The sequence below is a fragment of the Calliphora vicina genome, chromosome 1 (genome assembly GCF_958450345.1).
Source record: "Calliphora vicina chromosome 1, idCalVici1.1, whole genome shotgun sequence".
Taxonomy (NCBI): domain Eukaryota; kingdom Metazoa; phylum Arthropoda; class Insecta; order Diptera; family Calliphoridae; genus Calliphora; species Calliphora vicina.
The window spans coordinates 94,517,115-94,540,214 of record NC_088780.1 but is presented as its reverse complement, the minus strand read 5'-3'; the positions used below and the strand labels follow the sequence as shown (position 1 = coordinate 94,540,214).

At 29.2% G+C, this 23,100-nt stretch overlaps 1 protein-coding gene across 3 annotated transcripts in view; it reads left to right on the top strand.

Annotated features, from left to right (window-relative positions):
• FER (tyrosine-protein kinase Fer) overlaps window positions 1–23,100 on the top strand; it is a 142,365-nt gene that overhangs the window by 5,234 nt on the left and 114,031 nt on the right. For all 3 annotated transcript variants that reach the window (XM_065515163.1, XM_065515162.1, XM_065515161.1), the window contains exon 2: window positions 9,464–10,169. In XM_065515163.1, the coding sequence (XP_065371235.1) occupies window positions 9,974–10,169 (196 nt within the window). In that variant the 5' untranslated portion in view covers window positions 9,464–9,973. The remainder of the gene's footprint in view (window positions 1–9,463; window positions 10,170–23,100) is intronic.

Genomic DNA, 23,100 nt, shown 5'->3' with positions numbered 1-23,100 from the left:
AAACAAACACAACAAAAACAAACAAAGAAAACTCCACACAACCAAAAATATGGTGGTTTAAAGTTCAAGTGATGTTAAGCTAACAAGTTGCTATTTGTTGTTATTGTTTATAACAACATTTACAACGAAATAGAATACAAAAACAACAACAACATTTTGGTGAATTTCGGTGAATTATAAATGAATATTTAATTTTAATGCAAATGAAGAAATATAAATTTCAATTAATTGAGAACTTAAATTAAATTGGTAGATCAAGAAATGTTGAGGAAACTTTTTTAATACATAATTCTAAAAAGCAATGAAACTTATTATTAAGTGTTGACAGAATTTAAAAATTACCCTAATTGTTTCATAAAATACTGGTAGACATCAACATGTCGAAACTATAAATCGCTTAATTCATAAAAAAATTACATGAGGATTGAGATCGAAAACCTTAACATATGTAAACTTTAAACTTTTAACCCAAAACTTTTAACCCAAGTATTGTTTGAGTTTTTTTATACCCTTCACCTTCGTGAGAAGGGTATATAGGGTGAATGCACCAGTAGTCGGCAGTTTAACTTTTTTTCAGTTTTTAAAGTGATACCATTATGAGTGCGAACATGGTATTGGGATGTAAATGGGTTATTGTTGTTTAGTCATTTGTATAGTTTTAGACTCAATTAATTCTTTTCAAGCAGTTTTTATTAAATTTGAGCAATTTACGTTTTTTTGAAAAAACACGATTTGTACCCGAAGTCGGCACCCTTGATCCTAATGTCGGCAATTTGTGACCCAATTGTCGGCATAGCATTTTTTATTAAGAAAAGAATAAAATCTTAAAAGAATTCAAGTTATTTTTTATTTAAAATATCAGCCATTTAAATAAATACTAATAAAAAACATAAATTAGTGCATTTGAGGTGAAACCACTGTGGGCAAATATCATATCCTACGTTTTTAGACCATCATCCTCAGGATCTGTGTCCAAATCCTCTTCACATGTGCCCCTAACTCGTTTTATCTTCCTTTTTTAATTTGTTTTGGTTTATTTTATTTCTCTATTATGGTCACTGTAATTATGTATATGTTTGCGGTAACCATTTATGTTTATTTTATGTTTAAGTTACCATTCACATCATTGTAGCAATCATATATACATATGATTGTAGTAAATATTTGTGTTTGTGGCAACCATGCTAATGATGTAATACTTCTACATATTGTGTTGTTCTAGTATTATGGTTATCATATTCTGAGATCAACATATTATGATAAATCATTATCATGAAAATGATTGCCATAAATATATATTTATTTACAATCATGTTAATGGTAACGTAAACACATTATGGTTATCGCAATCATATACAATATCCCAGTGACCATAATATTATTAAAAAACTTTGACAAAATTTGAAATGTACAACTACAACTTGTTGGGATTGGACTTGAACAGTTAAAAGGCTGAAACCAAGTATTTGAATAATTATTTGATAAAGTTGGAGATGAGTAGTGAACAGGTTTCAACGTTTCATTGTGATTTTCTGCAGCTAAAGTTGGCGATACTACTATATTTTCAACTTTTCCTTGTTAATTATGAACGTGCCTGCCTCTATAGTAAGATTACTCACAATTTCAATAGTTTGATAATTTATTTTTAAGTTATTGTTCTCTTCGATAATGTCATCGGAATCAATTCTACGCTCATATTAGGAGCTAGTCGGTTGTCTATTTCAAAAGCTAGATCCAAATCCGTTTCTTTTCTCATTTTCTGGCCGATCACCTACTAATAACTCCAACTGATTTAGTAAAGAGCCTGTTTATTAAGGTACCTTACATGATTATTTTAGAGAGAACAGTTTAAAAAGCCCTTTATACCATTTCTTTCCGGGTAGATCATATACAAATGGTGTGGTTTGCTGCTCTTCCTTCACGATTGTTTGAACCGTGTTAAGTTATTCCTCACTTTCTTTGGAATTAGATAACACTGTTTGCGGCCCCATTCTCATAGGACCTTCGGAACCGTATAATTTGTCCTATATTTTTGAACGCGGAACTCCATATTGTTTACTGGCACCTAATACAGAAATCGGGCTTTCTCTCGCATAGAAAACATTTTAAGGCTTTTTCAGGATATTGGTGCATGGATTTTTTTCTGGAGTGTCCATATTTGGAATTCTAAGATGTTAGAATTAATAATACCTACTGAATCTCTAAATATTACTTTGTTTTACGATCTCCAGTCAAACAAATAGCTGCTGCCGAGTTCAGGATGCTTGGTCTCCTATACTCGGCAGTTCTTAAAATGCTCAATTAAAACTGTGCCGACTATTGGGTAAACTCATTTCAAACTCATTTTCTTCAAATCTATTGTCAAGAGAGATGAGTAATAAACAAATTTGTAGAATTTGAGCTTAATACAAAAAATTAGCAATTTTCCTGAAGTCGGCATCACTATGCCGACTATTGAAAATCATAGAAATTTTTGTTCCTAATGACGGCATCAATTAAAATAACCAAAAAAAATATTTTTTGTGAAAACTTTCACATTGTAGGTAATATTTAAACAAAGTTTTATCTGTTAACACCACTCTGGTAAAAATATTACTTAAATTGATATGGTTACTAACTTGTTTTAGTTGGCCTTGCCACTAAAAAATTTCTTAAAAAACAGGCACTTCCGCACCAGTTGAAAGATGGTCACTTAATGAGGACAAAAATAGATGAAAATACTCATCTCACCCAAATTTAAACATTACATAAAGATAAATGAGTATATGTTTAATTAAAGTTAAATCTTACTTTTGTATAAAATTATCGTTATTCTTATTTATTAAGCTTTTAAGTCAAAAATGCCGACTACTGGGTCATGCCGACTATAGGAGCGTTTACCCTATAAGTTTGTCATTCCGTTTGTAATTTCTACATTTTTCATTTCCGACCCTATAAAGTATATATATTCTGGATCCTTATAGATAGTGGAGTCGATTAAGCCATGTCCGTCTGTCTGTTGAAATCAATTTTCTGAAGACCCCAGATATCTTCGGGATCCAAATCTTCAATAATTCTGTCAGACATGCTTTCGAGAATTTTGCTATTTAAAATCAGCAAAATCGGTCCACAAATGGCTGAGATATGAGGAAAAAACCAAGACAACCTCGAATTTTGACCTATATATGGATTACTAAGAAATTAATATAGACAATATGGATATCTAATGATAGATAGGTATTTCAAAGACATTTGCAACGACGTATATGTATAAGACCATAGTAAGTTGGACCTACAATGGGTCAAAATCGGAAAAAAAAATTTTAACCCGAATTTTTTTTTTTTCAAAAAAAAAATTTAAAATTAAAAATTTTAAAATTTAAAAAAAAAAAAATTTTAAATTTAAAATAACAATCGAAAATTTTTTTTTCCAAAAACTGAAAAAAACAACTGAAAAAAAAATTAAATTTTGTTTACCTAAAAATATTTAAAATTTTGAAGTATAATTTGGTGAAGGGTATATAAGATTCGGCACAGCCGAATATAGCACTCTTACTTGTTTTTGATCAAGTTACCTTTGTAAAGCATGTCAGTAATTTTGTTTCATGTCAATTATGATAATTTGTTGTTAATCTGATTAAAATAAGTGATCAGAAAAAAGTTCATACTAAAATTATTAAATATTTTCAACAAAACCCAACTTGGTCCTACAAAAAGTTGGCCAAACAATCAAAGGTCTGCCATCAAACTGATTCCAATGTTATTAAATAGTATCGGGAGAACTTTTTCATTTGATAGAAAACCTGGTTCATGTAGAAGGAATGGTCCATATGATGTTTCTATAGCCAATAAATAGAAAGCATTTTCAAAAGAGCTCCCAACACATCCGGTAGGAAAGCAGTCCGGTTAGCTCAGTACTCGGACTATTTGGTACGAAAAGTTAAAGCCAATGCAGGTTTGAAAACATACAAGTCTCAAAAAGTTCATTACAGGAACTCTACTAAAAATTTAGAGGTCAAACAGAACTCGGAATTGAAGTCAAATTTTATACAAAAAATATACCTGCTACATAATGGATGACGAAACGGACGTATGGAAAGGTTTTCGCATCTTCCGGGTCAATATTAATATGTTGCTGATGAAATGTTGTAGAAAAGTTTAGGACCCAAAAGCAGAAAATTGTCCCAAAAAGTTCTTGGTATGGCAAGCAATATGCAGATGAGGCAAAAGAAGCCAAACATTTGTTACAATATAAATACCGAAATTTACATCAAGGAATATTTACAAAAGAGGATGCTTCCATTCATAAGACTTATTTTTCGCCTGATTTGGCATCCTGCCGCTATGATAAGCAAGGTCTTCAGTGGTACAAGAACAATAATGTGGTATTTGTTCCAAGAGAGGCAAATCCTCTAAACTGCCTAGAGCTAAGGCCAGTGGAGAGATATTGGGATCTTGTTAAAAGAGAAGAAGAGAAGATCACAAAAAAGGTGTCCAAAAGTATGGTAGATTTTAAACGGAGATGGACTATCTGTTCGAACAAAGTGACAGAAAGCTCAATGAAAACCTTAATGGAAGGGTTTCCGGAAAAGGTTCCTAAATTCATCACTATTGATTAGAACCATAAAGATTATACATAGAGCGAAAACTCTCCTGTCTAAGACCTAACTCAGTTGTCAGAAACCTAAGTGGTGAGAATGTATTAGTAGAAAAAACTATATGAAAACAAATACAACACTCGTATGTGTGATTATTTTGAGTAATTTTTTGGTTTGAGTTTTTTTCTAGTTTCCGCTCTATGTTTCTCTATGAATAGAACTATAAAAATATTTTTTATAAATTTTAATAATAATTTCAGTCAAAAATGAAAACTGTAAGTTTAGTGGTTTCATTTTTATTAAAATTTATGTATGTTAAGATTTTTTTCGATCTCAGTCCTTACATGGGGAGTGTAACTAGTTTTCTGTTAGGTTTTGTCGAGTACAGCAAGATTTTTTTTTTTGAAATTTGCCAAACACAAATGACAATGTGTTAAAAGTGAAAATAGGAATATTTCGAAATATATTTTGTTTAATTCAAATATTGCTTCATATTTTATTTTATTTTTAAAATACATATTTAAAAGTGGATTTTATGTAAAATATACCCAAATACTTATATTTCAAATTAGCAAGTGTTATTTTTAAACAACCACATTTTATTCTTTGTTTGTAACAAATTATTACAGCTAAGAATTACCCCAGTAATCAGTCACTTTTTTTTAAATAATTTTTTGTTTCCCCTCCCCCTATATGTGACAATTTCATTTTACAATACAACAAATATTTACTATTTCGAATTAGAAAATAAAAGTGAAATGATCTTCAAAGAAAGAATTTTAAATTAGCAAGAGTTTTCTAAATTTTAAATCAGAAATAAAAATAAATATGATAAAAATGAGAACACTGATGAAATAAAATAAAAAAAACAACAACAATTCAGTGGCCAGCAAAAAATCAAATAAATATAGAGAGAGAATAAATAAATAAACAAAAAACCACACACCATCATCATCATCGTATGTATTAACAAGCAGCAAACAACTTGTCAATGGTGTTGTTATTGTTGTTGATGATCATCATCGACGTCGCCATGATGATGATGATGAAATTTAACAAAAATTGTATAGATTGTACAAAATGTGAAAGTTTAAAAAAAGCTGAAATACAAATATTTTGTTTTTGGCACAAACTACATACAACAAAATTTACACCATTTATTAGGTGGGATTTTTAAATTCAATAATTGTTTTGGGGCCAATTCTTACACAGAGAAAAATTTAAATGTAAAAATAATAGAAGAATATATGTATGTATTTTTAAAAGTATTAGAAACAAATGATTGTAATGTACCCTGCTGAAAATTTGTGTCAATTGTCTTAATATCGCTTAACTTCTCCAAATCTGGCAAAATCCAATTTTTTTATCAATAGAATGTCTAAAAGGGGTAAATTTAAGCGAGGTTTACACAATCATAACTGATGCTGAGTCAGTTAGTTCCCTTTCCTGTATGTTAATAATACTTCATATATGGGGGATTTCATGTCAAATGAACCAGCTTTTGAAATCGATGTCTGATCGTGATGAAATTTGCACCAAGGTTAGTTCTATGGGATAGTAACAATTTTTCAACAAGATCGTTCAAGAACTCTCTGAGTTAGAGGGTGTCAAAATTTTACATTTTGGTCAAGCAGGTGTTTTCTCTCATCCATGCAACTGATTACCAAATATTTTAGATAGCTATTTCTTAATCTTTCGAAAAAAAAAATAAAAAATCGTTAATATTTTTTTTCCGAAATCAAAAACTTTTTTGACTTTTTTTTCAAATTGGGCCCTTTTTTCAAAAGAAAGCTTAGATATTTTCCTTGAAGACCTTTTTGGTCGCTTAGTGGAATGCGAGTTGGATATCTATCAAAATAAATATTTTGTAACTCAAGATATAAAATTTTTGACTTTTTTTTTCAAAATGGGCCCTTTTTTTAATTTTTTTTCTCAAAAGAAAGCTTAGGTCCATTCCCTTAAGACGTTTTTGGTCGCTAAGTTAATTTTTGGTCTTACAAAAAAAATTTCAAGCCAATATCTCAATTAGATTCAAAAATATGCCACTTTAAAACTCCGTCCTTCAAAAATATTGCACTTTTCCATACTACATTTTTTTTATAAATTTTCTTAATATTTTATTCAACACAAATCATTGGTTCTGACTCAGTCACATTAAGAAAATTTATACAAATTCTTTAGTATGAAAAGGTGCAATATTTTTGAAGGACGGAGTTTTAAAGTGGCATATTTTTGAATCTAATTGAGATATTGACTTGAAATTTTTTTTGTAAGACCAAAAATTAACTTATCTAAACAAAAAAATATAGCCCGGAAAAAATATGGATCAAATTGTTCCTAATATTTGCAATCCTATTAAAATTTTGATATAAATTTTAGTTTTAGAAACTCAATGAATATGTAATATGTAATAAAATCTTTATTTATTAACGAAATTCAATGAAATTTTCAGCGTTTTTTAAATTTCTCATCCTAAATAACAAGGTGTAAAAAAACTTGTCAAAAGGTCAAAGGGAATCCCGCAATTCCTAAAAATTGGAGCGAAATCCCAAAAATGGTATTTTTTACAATTTTGTCTATAGGGTCCACATTTCCTTCGGGGCTGGGAAAATACTTTAGGGATAAATAGGGAACACATCAGGATTTCCAAAACTGCTTTCCGTTTTTTGATCCCTGCTTTGGGATTTTAGAAAATGTGGCACAAAGTTGAAATTTTGATAAAAAATAGGTCAATTTCCAAAGGGCGTAGGGCTGACATGTTCGAAAAATAGGACATGTTTTTTATACCAAAATGTTCTCCGTAAAGAAACTTTATAGAAAAACATAAAATTTGTTATATGTTCTCAAAGAAAGTTGTTTTTTAATAAAAAAAAGAGTTATGTCACCTTTGTGTCCAAAAAACAGCAAAAATATACTATTTTTTGAATTTTTAAATTGAAAATCTGATATTTTTGGATTCGTAATTGATATTGCTCTGAAATCTTTTGTATGTTGTTGGTAATTTAGTTGTCTAACTAACAAAAAAAAATTCGAGTCCATTCGGTCCAAAAGTGCGCCCTATATTTTTAAAAAAGCGGACCAAGGTATGGCAAAATTTTAAAATTTCAATTTTGAAATGCCTATAACTAGGAAATTATATATTTGAAATCGGATGGGAAACAAAAAAATGGCACGTGTTTAAAAATTTTACATGTCGAAGGTACCCTACTTTGAGCCCCAATAGCGCCGCCCCTAGATTATTTGCAGGGCCCATTTTAATAACTTAAACTCGAATACTCCTTGGCTACACCCAACTCCCGATCGGACCAGCCGTTTAGAAATGCCAGATTTATTTCCAAAAAATTTCGATTCTGCCCCACTGTGCATTCCCTTAAAGGTTTTTGGTCGCTTAGTGGGGTGCGAGTGGTATATTTATCATTTTGTATCTCAATACATCAAAATTTTGACTTTTTGCAAAATCTAACTTTTTTCCAAAATGGGACCTATTTTTAATAAAAAAATTTTGTTCAAAAGAAAGCTCAGGCGTTTTCCTTTTAAGACCTATTTAATCGCTTAGTGGGATGCGAGTGGGATATCTATCAAAATAAATATTTTTTTAGACATACGATCTTGAGAAATTTGTTTCCATTTTTAAAATTTTTTTCTGAAAAGAAATCCTACATCTTTTTCTTGAAAATCTTTGTCGCTTTTTTATTTTTTTTGCTCAAAAAAAAGCTTAGTTGTTTTCCTTAAAGACCTATTTGGTGGGTTAGAGGAATATACAAGATATACAATTTTTGATTTTTTTTTGGCAAAATCAAAATCTTTTTTGACTTTTTTTAAAAAAAAATGGGGCCTTTTTTTGGCTGAAATTTTCCACAAATACTCTCTGTTGATAAAGTCCATGATTTCACCTAGCCCCCATACAAATCTCCCCCCGGAGTCTCTGGGGGAATCGAAGCCGCAACGCCCAGATTGATAGTCCAGCACACTTTTGTGTAGTCTATCAAGGCCACTCAGTTTTATAGCGTACTTCTTTTTTTTTTATTTGAAAATCGATTCACATACAAGTTACGAAACCTTTAATTAAAGTAAGCTCTCTGATTAAAGACTTTAATTTCTCTAAGAAATGGTGTAATTAATTGGCTACTACAAAATTATACAAACAATTCCAAACAATTTTACAAAATAATATTATTATGGCCAGTAACCATTCTTATTACTGTAAAAACCCGATCTTTAAATATCAAGTTGATCAAATATTGTTAACAACCGGTCGAACCGGCCTTCTATATACGTGTTATATAAAAAATTCTTAATCTTTTAGGTAGATAGAATCTTTATAAATCTAGAATTTGCAAAAGAAAAAAACTGGTCTTGTTAAATTTATGATTCGTGCGGAGTCCATAAAAACCATCCGTTACTTCTGGGCAGATCAGTTAATGAGTAAAATTGAAATATAGTTAAAATTATATAAATGTCTCACCCCCAGTAACACGAAGTCTGGTTATGTGTTAACTAATAGTTATACTGACAGTTTTCATACAAAAATAATTTTAACCGTCAGTATAACAATTAGTTAAGGCATAACCAGACTTCGTGTTAATGGGGGTCAGACATTTATAGTTCAATTTTACTGATTCTCAATGCCATAATTCACATGAATATATCTGATAAATTGATACCGAGGGATTTTAGGAAGATTCGGAAAACGTATTTCATCCCACTCACGGTTTGAAGGACAGGAATTAATAATAGTTGTTTGAGATTTTTTTCATTAATATAATTTCGAAGCAGTCTAGCGTATAGTTTTGTCTATTATTCTTTAAAATTTTATTAATATAATAATCTTATATTTTCATTTTCTTTACTAAATACAATTTTCCTCTTTTCTCTCTTTTTTTCAGACACTCAACTCATGTTTTTATAACACAAAATAGCAAAAAAGTATTAAATATTAATAAACAAATCATATAAAATTAATAACAAAAGAAAAGAAACAAATTTAAAATAATAACAAATATTAAATTTCTCACAAAATATCGCTCTACAAAAATCATTAAAATATTCATAGAAAAAAAAACCTCACATGTTTTTTCATCCGTATTTATTCAAAGGTGGGGTTGGTGTTTTAAAGTAAATAAATAATAATAACAAGTGCCAATTAACCAGCCAACGAGTGTTAAAAGTAAAATTGCAAAATTTGTTTTGATATTTTTACACAAAAACAAAATAAAAATAATGTTTTAATACATCAAATATATCAACAATAACAACCAAAACTGCCAGAGCTGAAACAGCGAAAAAAAAAAATAAACGAAAAATTTTCTTTAAAAACTTGTTGAATATTTGTTTCGAAAATAGGCAAAAAAGTGCAATTATTTCAAAATTTCTATCTAAATAGTCCATTGGTCAAAATGGGCTTCTCATCGGCCCTTCAGGGCCGTGCTGCCCACGAGGCGTTAGTTGTACGACAAGATGCCGAGCTGCGTTTAATGGAGATAATGAAACGTACCATGCAACTGAAGGCGAAAAACGACAAAGAATATGCCATCGGTTTGGCCGCGGTGGCACAGCAGGGTTTGAAAATCGATCGGGCTGATGAAATGCAAGGTAAGTGTGAATAAATATTATAAAATTCAACAGTAAATACAAATGCTTATAAAGTTCTTAATTTGTCTATTGTTATCTTTAAATAAAAAAACTCTTTGTCTACAAATGTTTTTAAACTAAGGAGTGTGCACGAACAAAATGTTGCTTTAACTAATAACCTAAATAACATAAAGTTATACTGACAGTTTTTACACAAAAATTATTTTTAGCGACACTATCAGGCCTGTCACACATTTCGTTCCGAATGGTTTCAATTACGTAGTTATTATTACAATCGATTTTGTTTTAGCTTCCTCAGATTCCGTTTTATTTTGCCAATTCCCAAAAGATCTCGTAGAAGCCGTTATCAATAAAAACAGAATATGATTATGCAAATGACTAGAAAGCTAGCAGTCATAAAACAGATAATAAATAAGTCTTTCGCCCGAAAATAAATTTATTCGAGTATTCGATTATTCGACAATTACAAAGGGATACAAAATCGAAAAAATGTTAGAGGCTTTTTTAACCACTAGACATCATGTTATATTTTTCTTAAGTTTCATCAAAATCGGCTCAAAAATATATAACATTTCGCTATCTTTCCATTAGAAATTCCAAATATTGAAAAAATTGACCTTTGACCTTAACGATTTAAGGGTTAACGTTTTTCGATTTTAAAACTTTCAGACTATATTTTAAATTACCTGGACTATAATATTCTGAATAGCTTTTACTTAAAAATCATAACAGTAAGGAAGGCTCATTCGCCAAAATATGGCCAAAAAATTAGTTTTTCTCGAAAATCGCAAAACTTAAATCGCAGGTACGAAAAAACTATAGGAGGTATTGTCATACTTTTTCATATTTTTATTCCCTATTATATTCTTAATAAATCCCTGTGTGATGATCAAAAAATTCTGAAATTTGTTTAACAAAATTTTTAAAAATTTGAAAAAGGGAGTTTGTAACTGCCGTTAAAAAAATTAAATTTTTTTGGTCATACCTGCGAATAGGTTAACGGTATCCTACGAAGACAAAAACTCATATACAAGTAAATATGGATATATTTTAAGTAAAAATAAGCTTTTATTTCAATATTTATCAAAATATGTTAATTTTGTTTCTACATTTCTTGTTCTAGTGGCCTGAGACACGTTAATGGCCTGGCGATTTTTTAATAACTTTAACATTTTTTAACCAATTTTTGTGTTTTATATCATATTAGAACGACAATTGCGTACACATTTCGATTCTTTTAAATTAAATTTCAAAAGTAATTATTTAATGGCAACATTTTTACAAAACCTGAAAAAATTTAATTTTTTTCCTCTTGTAAATGCACCTCAAAACTAAATCGGGTTGCAATCATGATAGAAAGACAAAATTTCATATATAACTATATATTTTTTTGGGACACTCTAATGTACATGTACACACAGTTACTAAAGTATACTACGATCGACTTTTTGGGCCTTTGTTTAAAAATCTTCATATATAACAATACAAGGCCTGACTTATTCATTCACTCACTCATGACTGATGAGTCAGTGAATGAGTGAATGAATGAGTTAGGTCTTGTATTTTTAAATATATCGATTTTAAAAAAAACCCAAAAAGTCGATCGTACGTATACTTTAGTAACTGTGTGTACATTTTTCACATATATATTACGTTTTAATCGGCTCAGTAGTTTCGGAGTTATAATAACAAATTGAAGAAAAAAAATCATGAAAAATCGAAAATGGCAGAAATTGTTTAGATTTATTGCTTTATCGCAAAGTCACATTAATAGGAACAAAATGAGATATCGATCATAAAAATTGATGGATTATTTTCGAATTTATTCACAATTACGAATTGACATTTATTTTCAGAAAATTGTATGCATGTACCTTTGAGTGTACATTTTACATGTGTTTTGTTCTTGTTAAAATTTTTGTTGTCCTATGTTAATGGTTATATTTATTTGAGATTCTTATTTTACAATTATTGATCGACTAATTTTTTATTCTAAATGGAAAACTTTAATTCTTTCGAATAAAATATTTTTGTCCTCCATTATTTGAATATTGATTTAAAAAATATCGAAAAACAATTCTCCATTTTAGGACAAATTAAGCATGCAATTAGGATTCAAAAAGTAGTGACAATTGTAGAAACTAAACCGGTACCAATTTCGCTAGTGTTTAAACAGAGTTATAAATCTAAACGTAGGCACTATTTCTTTGGTGCGCACTCCTTAATAAATAATTTTATTTTTGCTATATAAGGAGTGAGATCGAAAAATTCTTAACACACGTTTTTCATTACATTTTTTAACCCAAGTATTATTTGAATTTTTTTTTGATCAAGTTACCTTTGAAAAACATGTCAGTTATTATGTGTAATGTCAATTATATTAATTTTTTTGTTAATCTGATTAAAATGAGTGACCAGAAAAAAGTGCGTACTGAAATTATTAAATATTTTCAACAAAACCCAACTTGGTCTTACAAAAAGTTGGCCAAGCATACAAAGGTCTGCCGTCAAACTGTTTCCAATGTTATTAAACAGTACCGGGAGAACTTGTCAGTTGATAGAAAACCTGGTTCAGGTAGAAGGAATGGTCCACATGATGTTTCTAAAGCCAAAAAAATAGAACGCATTTTCAAAAGAGCTCCCAACACATCCGGTAGGAAAGCAGCCCGGTTAGCTCAGTGCTCGGACTATTTGGTACGAAAAGTTAAAGCTAATGCAGGTTTAAAAACATACAAGGCTCAAAAAGTTCCTGACAGGAACGCTACTAAAAATTTAGAGGCCAAAAACAGAGCACGGAAATTGAAGTCAAGTTTTATAAAAAAATATTCTTGCTGCATAATGGATGACGAAACGTATGTTCTGGCAGATTTTTCGCAACTTCCAGGTCAAAAATTGTATGTTGCTGATGCTCGAGGGAATGTTGAAGAAAAGTTTAGGACCCAAAAGCAGACAAAATTTCCCAGAAAGTTCTTGGTATGGCAAGCAATATGCAGTTGCGGCAAAAGAAGCCACTCATTTGTTACAACGGGCTCTATAAATACCGAAATTTACATCAAGGAATGTTTACAAAAAAGGCTGCTTCCATTCATAAGACTTCATAATGTGTCCACTTATTTTTGGCCTGACTTGGCATCCTGTCACTATGGCAAACAAGCCCTTGAGTGGTACAAGAACAATAATGTGGTATTTGTACCAAGAGAGGCAAATCCTCCAAACTGCCCGGAGCTAAGGCCAGTGGAGAGATATTGGGCTCTTGTTAAAAGAGAATTGAAGAGTACAAAAAAGGTGTCCAAAAGTGTGGTAGATTTTTAACGGAGATGGACTACATGTTCGAGCAAAGTGACAGAAAGCTCTATAAAAACGTTAATGGAAGGGTTTCCGAAAAAGGTTCAAAATTTCATCACTAGTGATTAAAACTATAAAAATAATTTTTTTTGTAAATTGTAATAATAATTTCAATCAAATAAAAAAAAAATTAAAGCTGTAAGTTTAGTGGTTTCTTTTTTATAAACATATATGTATGTTAAGAATTTTTCGATCTCACTCCTTACTATTGGACTCTTGTTATGACAAATTTTTAAAGTTAATTTTACTATTTTTGCAGTTTATTTTTTTGTATCATTATCAACATGTGTTGGTTGTTATTGTTATTGTTTTTTTGTTGGGAATACCCTAGAAATATTCATAATTTTAAAGTTTAAATGACGTCAATTTAAAATTTTCTTATCATCATCATGTTAAACAAGAGTTTTTATTGTTTTTTGAATTTCTAAAGAAATAATTACAAAATTTCTGCAACCGACAAATAAATATTTTTATCTATGTATTTAAGTAATGTTGAAGTGTGAATTTTGGATACAAACCAAACCAAAACCAAAAAAAATAATTTGTTGATCTTTCTGTTAAACACAGAAGACTAAACGTTAGCAGTATTATATAATACTGTCTGGTTTAGAAACGGAGCTACATAAAAGTTCATTGATTTTAAATTCTATCTACAGCCGCTACAACGATTTATCTTATGATTATTTTCTTTTAAATGGTTTTTACGGTAACCAATTTTTAACTAAATATTCTTTTGTCCAACCCTAACCTTTGTCAATTTAGAAATTCTTTTTTGTTTTTTAACCTTAACAATGTCATCTTCTTTGTAATTTCTTGTTTTTTTTGTTGGTTTTTCTTTTAAACAATAATGACCTGAAGTTAAAATGTGTGTTTTTTTTTTCTTTCTTTGTTAAGTAGTGCCGATCTATTGATTGGTAACAGACAATAGAATATCATTTTTCAATTTCTGTTTGATGGATTTTGTAGAAAAAAATTAAACAAGTTTCCTAAATCCAAGGTCAATTGTTAGTTTTTATAACTTAAAGCATTTTTCATAATTAATCTTTTTTTATTGTTTAATAATTGGAAATTTTCGTTAACTGTTTAAATGTAAATTATTAAAAAAAAATACAATTTGTCTTCTTTTTTTTCTTAAATGATAAATTGGCCAAAATTAATTTTACAATACTTACAATACAATGGAATTAAAATCTATACAAAAATATCGAATCAACTGAGAGAATTGTATTTCCTTACAACTTTTTAATGACTAATCCCTTGATAACAAAAATCATTAACTGTGACTTGACTATGAAAATGCTGAAACCTTTAGAGATGTTTTCAAAGATGTGTTTGTTTTAAAATTTAATTAATAGTTATATTCTCTCTGAGTTTTTAACCCTCTAACCCGCAAGAGTGCCTCAAGGCATGCATTACAAAACACCAATTATCTCAAAAATTATAATTTTATGTATAATTTTTTTTTTTTAATTTAACTGTAGTTACATATTTTTACATTCCCTCGAAGGTTGAAATGCCTTCTGATTTTTAGTTTTTGTTCTGTCAGCTGTTTTGTGAGTGATGTCATAATTTTAGCACATGAAATTTTGTGTCATTTTTATACCCTTCACCTTCGTGAGAAGGGTATATATAAGTTTGTCATTCCGTTTGTAATTTCTACATTTTTCATTTCCGACCCTATAAAGTATATATATTCTGGATCCTTATAGATAGCGCAGTCGATTAAGCCATGTACGTCTGCCTGTCTGTCCGTCTGCCTGTTGAAATCAATTTTCTGAAGACCCCAGATATCTTCGGGATCCAAATCTTCAATAATTCTGTCAGACATGCTTTCGAGAATTTTTGCTATTTAAAATCAGCAAAATCGGTCCACAAATGGCTGAGATATGAGGAAAAAACCAAGACAACCTCGATTTTTTACCTATTTTTGACCTATATATGGATTACTAAGACATTAATATAGACAATATGGATATCTAATGATAGATATTTCAAAGACATTTGCAACGACGTATATAAGACCATAGTAAGTTGGACCTACAATGGGTCAAAATCGGAAAAAAAATTTTAACCCGAATTTTTTTTAAGAAAAAAAATTGAAAAAAAAAAATTTAAATTTAAAAAAAAAATTAAAATTTAAAAAAAAAAATTAAAATTTAAAAAAAAAAATTAAAATTTAAAAAAAAAAATTTAAATTTTTTTTATTAGTTCTTTTTCATTAGTTTTTTAATAAAATCGTATCATAATTATTGTTTTTTACATCTAAACCGTCAACAATGCCCTGAGGCACTCTTCACCTTTTTGCACCTGGTACGTAAACTTAATTTGCAAATTAGATTCTGATGGCTGTTCTGAGTTTACTGGGTCATAATTACCCTTAAAAAATTATTCGACAACTTTTTTTTAGCTTTTTAAAGTTTGCGGGTTAGAACGTTAAATGCACTTTATGTTGTTCTAGAATCTAGACGAATGCTTGTCTTGGCAATTCAAATATTCTCCATTATTGAAGTAAGAAAAGCCAACAAAAAAAGTCCTAATTTCCTCCCGGGAAGGAAACAAGTCCGGCTAAATTAAATACAAAAATAATTTTTATTTGTTTTTTTTTTTCATTTAAGTTTTTAAACTTGTTTGAAAATATTGCTAGTTTGAACCAAAACACGAAATTTCAAATAAAATGAGCAACTTCTAAACGTTATCCGAATTTGCTCAAATTTTCAGCATTTGATTTTTAGATTTTAGACCTTGGGAGCAAAAAAATCTTTCGGATTTCGCTCATCAACAGTGTTGCCAATTTAGCCCTTTTTAGGCTAAATTTAGCCCTTTTCAATCTTGTTTAGCCACAAAGAAATTAATTATAGCCATTTTTTAGACTTTTTTATTTTCATTTAGCCATTTTTATGACTAAATCAAAACTTATATATTTACTCTAATGAATCTGAAATTTTTGCTGTTGAAAATTAGTAAAATCAGTTCAAGTAAAATCAGGGATATTATGACAAAAATTAACTGAAAATGTTGAACCAGTAAACAATTTAAGCACATGGAAACTTCCATACATTAAAAAAATGCCATAACTAATATATGTAGGAGCATTTTGCAGGTCAGGTGATAAATACGAGGTTTTAAAAACATCGGCATATGATATACGTGTGGCCCCATATTACGTTATTTTATAGTTAAGGATCAACATACAGGAATAAATATTCTTATTTTCTTGCATTTGCACGTGTGTTATATTCATACATTTTTGTTTGGCTATTCGGCATAGCCAAATGTAACATTCTAAGTTGTTTTTTGTGTCAAATGTATGTATTTTTTTTTAATTAAAAATGTTAGCCTTTTTTTAGCCCTTTTTTAGCCTTTTTTCACCATGAATTGGCGACACTGCTCATCAATAGGGTGTTTTATCTGGGCTCAAGGGAAAAATTTGTTCAGTTTTTGTAAAAATGTTACCATTCAAAAATTACTTTTGCAATTTAATTTATAATAATAGAAATGTGTACGTAATTGTCTTTCTAATGAGACATAAAAAAGAGAAATTGGTTAAAAAATGTTAGAGTTATTAAAAATTCCCCAGGCCATTAACGTGTCTCAGGCCACTAGAACAAGAAATGTAGGAACAAAATTAACATATTTAGAGAAATATTAAAATAAAAGCCCATTTTTACTTAAAATATATCCATATTTACTCGGATATGAGTTTTTGGCTTCGTAGGACACCGTTAACCAAAAAAAATATTTTTTTAACGGCAGTTTCAAAACTCCATTTCAAATTTTTTAAAAATTTTGTTAAACAAATTTAAGAATTTTTTGATTATCACATTTGGGATTTATTGAGAATGTAATAGAGAATAAAAATATGAAAAATTATTAAAATATCTGCTATAGTTTTTCCGTACCAGCGATTTAAATTTTGAAATTTTCGAGAAAAACAAATTATTTGGCCCTATTTTGGCGAATGAGCTCAATTTCCTTAATGTTATGAACATAGAGAATAGACATAGAGCGGAAACTCTCCAGTCAAAGACATAACTCAGTTGTCAAAAACCTAAGTGGTGAGAATGTATTAGTAGATAAAACTATGTGAAAACAAAAACAACACTCGTATGTGTGATTATTTTGAGTAATTTTTTTGTTTGAGTTTTTTTCTAGTTTTCGCTCTATGTTCTCTATTGTTATGAACATAGAGAACATAGAGCGGAAACTAGAAAAAAACTCAAAAAAATAATTACTCAAACTAATCACACATACTAGTGTTGTTTTTGTTTTCACATAGTTTTTTCTACTAATACATTCTCACCACATAGGTTTTTGACAACCGAGTTAGGTCTTTGACAGGAGAGTTTCCGCTCTATACTATTCTCTATGGTTATGAATTTTAAGTAGAACCTATTCAGAATATTATAGTCCAGTAAATTCTATATATACTCTGAAAGTTTTACTAAAATTGGAAAACGTTAAACCTTAAAATTTTTCAATAATTGGAATTTCTAATGGAAAGATAGCGAAATGTTATGTATTGTTGGGCCGATTTTTAGTATTTATAATAACAGCACAAAAATGGAAATTAACCCTTAATGGGACTTGGGAATGACACTCATCTTTAAAAATCACGAAAAATACAGTGTGAATGGTGCTAATTTTAATGGCCCATAATCATAGTCTAAAATAAAGTACATTTTAAGAGAATTAAACTCGACTTTACTTAAGAGTGGACTTTAGGTCTATCATAGACAAGTTAAAGTATACTTCTGACGCTGAAGTCGACTCTAAATATAAAACTAGCTGAAGTTGTTTTTAACTCGTTTAACAACAGCATCAGCTGTTCTTCGCCGAGTAAAAAAGTTCGTCACAAAGTAAAAAATGTTTAAGTTACAAGATATTGGTAGAGATTTTGCAATTATTGAACAGTTATCAATAAAATTAGTACCAAAATATCGTAATTATGATATTAATCTTATCTTTTCCATATTTTCACAATAAACAACTTTCTTTCTTTAGATGTCCCGGTTACTTTTATTGTTTACGTTTTTTGGATTTTTTTTTTAATTTTGTATGTCAGCTGTTCAGCGTTGCCACTTGTCTGTTTTTTGTTGTATATTGTATGAAAACATTTTCTACATTTGCGGTGGCACCCAGTTAAAGTAGGTTTAATTTAAAACATACTTTAATTTTGACTATGGTTGCAAATTAATAAAAAGCTGTTTTTTATTTTAAAGTTGTTTTTATAAAGAACCGACTTTAGTGTTTGACTATGATTATGGGCCAATATTTTTTTAATTAAATAAACATTCAAGTTATTTTTTAAATTTAATAAATCAAAAGTACACTAAAGGGTTAAAATCAATTTCGAATGCAAATTTTTAAATATCACCTTTCTTAATGGGTTTTTCTTTAAAAATGTCACTGCTTCGCTGTTTCGACTCAGCATTAATATATTCGTTTTAACAAACAGCAAATGTAAATGTTTTTCAAATTTAAGCCATTTTAATACGTTGTCATATAAATTATGTTACAATGTCAATTTTATTACTCATTTTATCTGTGAGTATTGAAAAAGAAATCTGCAATTCATATGCAAGTGCAACGGTTTGTTGAAAGCACCATGTATGTGTCATTTCTTTAACAAAAAACCCACAGTTTCGGTAGAAACACAGCATTACTACTAACATCAGTAACATCATTATATGAATACTCATATGTAGCTATGATACGCATAATTCATACTCGTATCATGTAGAAAATGCAACTGCAAAAAATGTCAGCTTTAAAAAAAGCATAAACTGTCTGTTAAAATATATAAAATAAATACATTTTAAGCTGGACATTGCACGCTTGAACAAGAGTTTCAGGCAAAAAAAACATGCGAAAACATTAAATTCACACTTTCACTTTTTGGTTCGTACTCGTACACAAAAAAGCTGATTTCAGGCCAATGGACAGTGTCAATTTATTTAAACCTTTTACAATTTGAAAAAATACGAGTAAATAAATTAATTAACATTGCAGACGACAGCCAGCCAAACAGCCCAACACTTAACAAGGAGAGTAGAGCTAAAACCTGTAATTTAAATATTACATCATGACGGACGGTGACTATCAACATACAATTACACTGTTATTAATTCAGGTGATGATACTGAATACTCAAAACACAAACTCATACTCAAATCACAAATTTATTTTTAACATTAACCTTTTAATGCCACCGATTATTATCACATTTATAACGGTGAATTTATACATATATAGTTAAATTTATACAATTATTTTATTTTCATATAAATTGGCAAACATTTATTTAAAAAAAAACAAGTATGAATGTATGATCGGTCAAGTCCGACCATATAATTCTCTATACTAAATGAAATGAGCAATAAAGAAATGAGCAATAATATGTTTCTCTTAAATTTTCAATAATTTATATTCGTGAGTGATTTTCGGAAGTGAAATTTATATAGAAGCTATGAGCAAATATGGACCGATCGCCATGAGATTAGTCCGTGTGATTTATTGTATTTCTATATGAAACTTATTTATATACCCTTATTTAATTACCCAACCTTTGTAATTTCCACAATATAATTTTCGGACCCTATAAAGTACATATATTCTGGATCCTTATTGATAGCGGAGTCGATTAAGCCATGTCTGTCTGTCTGTTGAAATCAACTTTCCCAAATAACTTACATACACGATTCATACATCAATATCTCCTGAATTCTTCCGGCTAGGTTGCTCTTTAAAATCGAGAAAATCGGTCCACAAATGGCTGAGATATAAGGAAAAAACCAGGACAACCTCTATTTTTGACCTAAATCTGGATTACTAAGTAATTAATATATACATTATGGATATCTAATGATAGATATTTCAAAGACGACGACAACGACGTATATAGGACCATAGTAAGTTGGACCTACAATGGGTCAAAAAATATTTTTTAACCCGATTTTTTTTCACCAAAAGTTTTTTTTTTGCTAAATATTAAAAAAAAATTAAAAAAATTTTAAATTTAAAAAACAAAAAAAAATTGTTTTCCCAAAAACTTTGGAAAAAAAAATTAAATTTTGTTTACCTAAAAATATTTAAAATTTTTATTTTGAAGTATAATTTGGTGAAGGGTATGTAAGGTAAGATTCGGTACAACCGAATATACATAGCTCTCTTACTTATTTCTTATATTTTCGGAAGCGGGCCTTATATTGGAGCTATGACTAATTATGGACCGATCATCATAAAATTAGGTGTCATGACTTCCGTATATGGGGGATTTCATGTCAAGTGAACCAATTTTTCAAACTTCGAAAAAAAAATTATAAAAAAATTAAAAACAAAATAAAAAACTTTTTTTTCAAAATGGGCCCGTTTTTCCTCAAAAGAAATTTTATGTCTTCTCCTTGAAGAGTCCCTGGGCCAAGGAAAATGTACATGCCAAATTTTATCAAAATATCTTCCAAATTGCGAGCTGTACTTTGCGCACAATACATGGACAGTCAGCCAGCCAGACGAACCGATAGACTGAGTCAATCGCTATACTTTAAAGTGGATGCTAGACTAATATTTTTGGGCGTTACAAACATCAACACAAACGCATAATATATACAAAATTGCATGTGTTATTACAATTTACATTGATTATTTCACTTATAACAACTTTGTAAGCAATGTTTTCATTATAGTTAAGGACTAAGATCATTTAAGCTAGTGTACGAACAATGGTATATATGTATATAAGTTATAAATGATTCATGATAAAATCAAAAATAATTAGGATTAAATACTTTTAAAATTTTTTCAAAACTACTTATGCTAATATCGGATATAATAATGATACCGTTTCAGCTTATCCAAGAACTTTTGTGCTTGTGATTAGATAGGGAATACATTTTGACATCAAGGTCTTTCATTATTTAAGATTTTTACTGACCCTATACCAAACTGTTTATTTTTGCAACACTTTACAGTATTAATGCCAGCAAATTTTGTGACAGACTTCATTATGGGGACATAAATTCCAATTACAAACGGAACGACATACATGCTTATAAAAGAATGCCCTTGATATAACCCATCTGCTTGATGATTTTCAACACCAAACATTTATGATGAACAAAGAATATTTTCGGGAAAATTTAACCCCAGGCATGTTATGAAAAACGATCGTATTCAAAACTGAAAACAATCTCAAAAACCATTAAAGTGTGATGAATTTCGATTGATTTCATATTCAATTTGTTTCTTTCCGTATAATTTTTATAGCAAAAAGCAACTTGCCAGTTGTTTACCTTAATTAAGTGTAAATTTAATTTCGATAAAGTCCCCTTGAAACAAATTCAAGGGGAATTTATCGCAACTGAATCTTATGTGTGAACTGAAAGTATGAAAAATGTGTTTGGAACTTGTAGTTTATGTAATTCTTTATTCAATTCATATGTAAAATAAAAGTAAAACCATTTAAATTATAGTTTCCAAAAAACCGAAGAATTTCAAACCCGCGGTTTTAAAAAATTTAAAACCGATCGGTTTCGGTCGGTTTTGTGATAATATATTAAATATCAAGTGTTATTGAAACAAAATCAGTTGATAATATAGGAAAAGCTAACAAATTTGAAATTCAAACTTGATGGGTATTCAAGAGGTTAAAGGAAAATTGGTACATTTTCTTTTAATGGTACTTTTTTAATATATTAAATTAGCTTTTATACATTAAAGTTGGCTAATATACTTCTCAGTAGAAATAATCAAGAATAGGGGGCTTAATGGTATTATGATACCAAAAAAGGAAAACTACACCAAACTAAGCAGTACTTTTTCGTTTTTCAAAATGGTACTTTTGGATTTTCTATAATAGTGTACCTATAATCAGTAAATTACTTTAATTTCAAACTTGACGGGGGTTTAATTATGGGAAATTGGTACTTTATCTTCTAATTGTACTTTTTTATATTAAATTATTTTACTTATGTACATAATAGTTGGTTATAGTACTATTTCTTTATTGCAATAGTACTTTTGGAATATTTTATAATAATAAACCTAAAAATTAAAAATTAGACACACATGATTCTGAATGAGTTAGAATTCGCAAAAGGCGACTTTATCGGTATATTTCTTTTGCATTTTCAATAATAATGGGCCCACAAATATGAAATTAGGCATTCATGATGCTGATTATGGTACTTTGTTTTAATTCTAATAATACGTTTCGAATTAGCTACAATCCACATTGTAATGAACCAATAAACTTGAAACTAGTGGCATGTTATCCTGAATTGTTATTAATTCACAAAGGGAGTCTTAATAGTACTATTTTTTTCTTCTAATTGGGGTGGCGAAGCGCACCGGGTCAGCCAGTACTCCATACTTTTATTGGATATTTGAAAATAACTAATTCTTTGGGTTGTTTTTTTTTTAATTAAATAAACATTCATTTGAATTTTAATTGTCAGGAAATACTTGGATGTATCTTTAGATGAAAAAGTTTGTTTTTCATTTCTAAATTTTGAATTTTTCTACTGAAATTAGATTAGAAGAAAAAACCGAAGAATAATTGTCGGTTTCGGTTTTAGGCCTTGAAAAACCG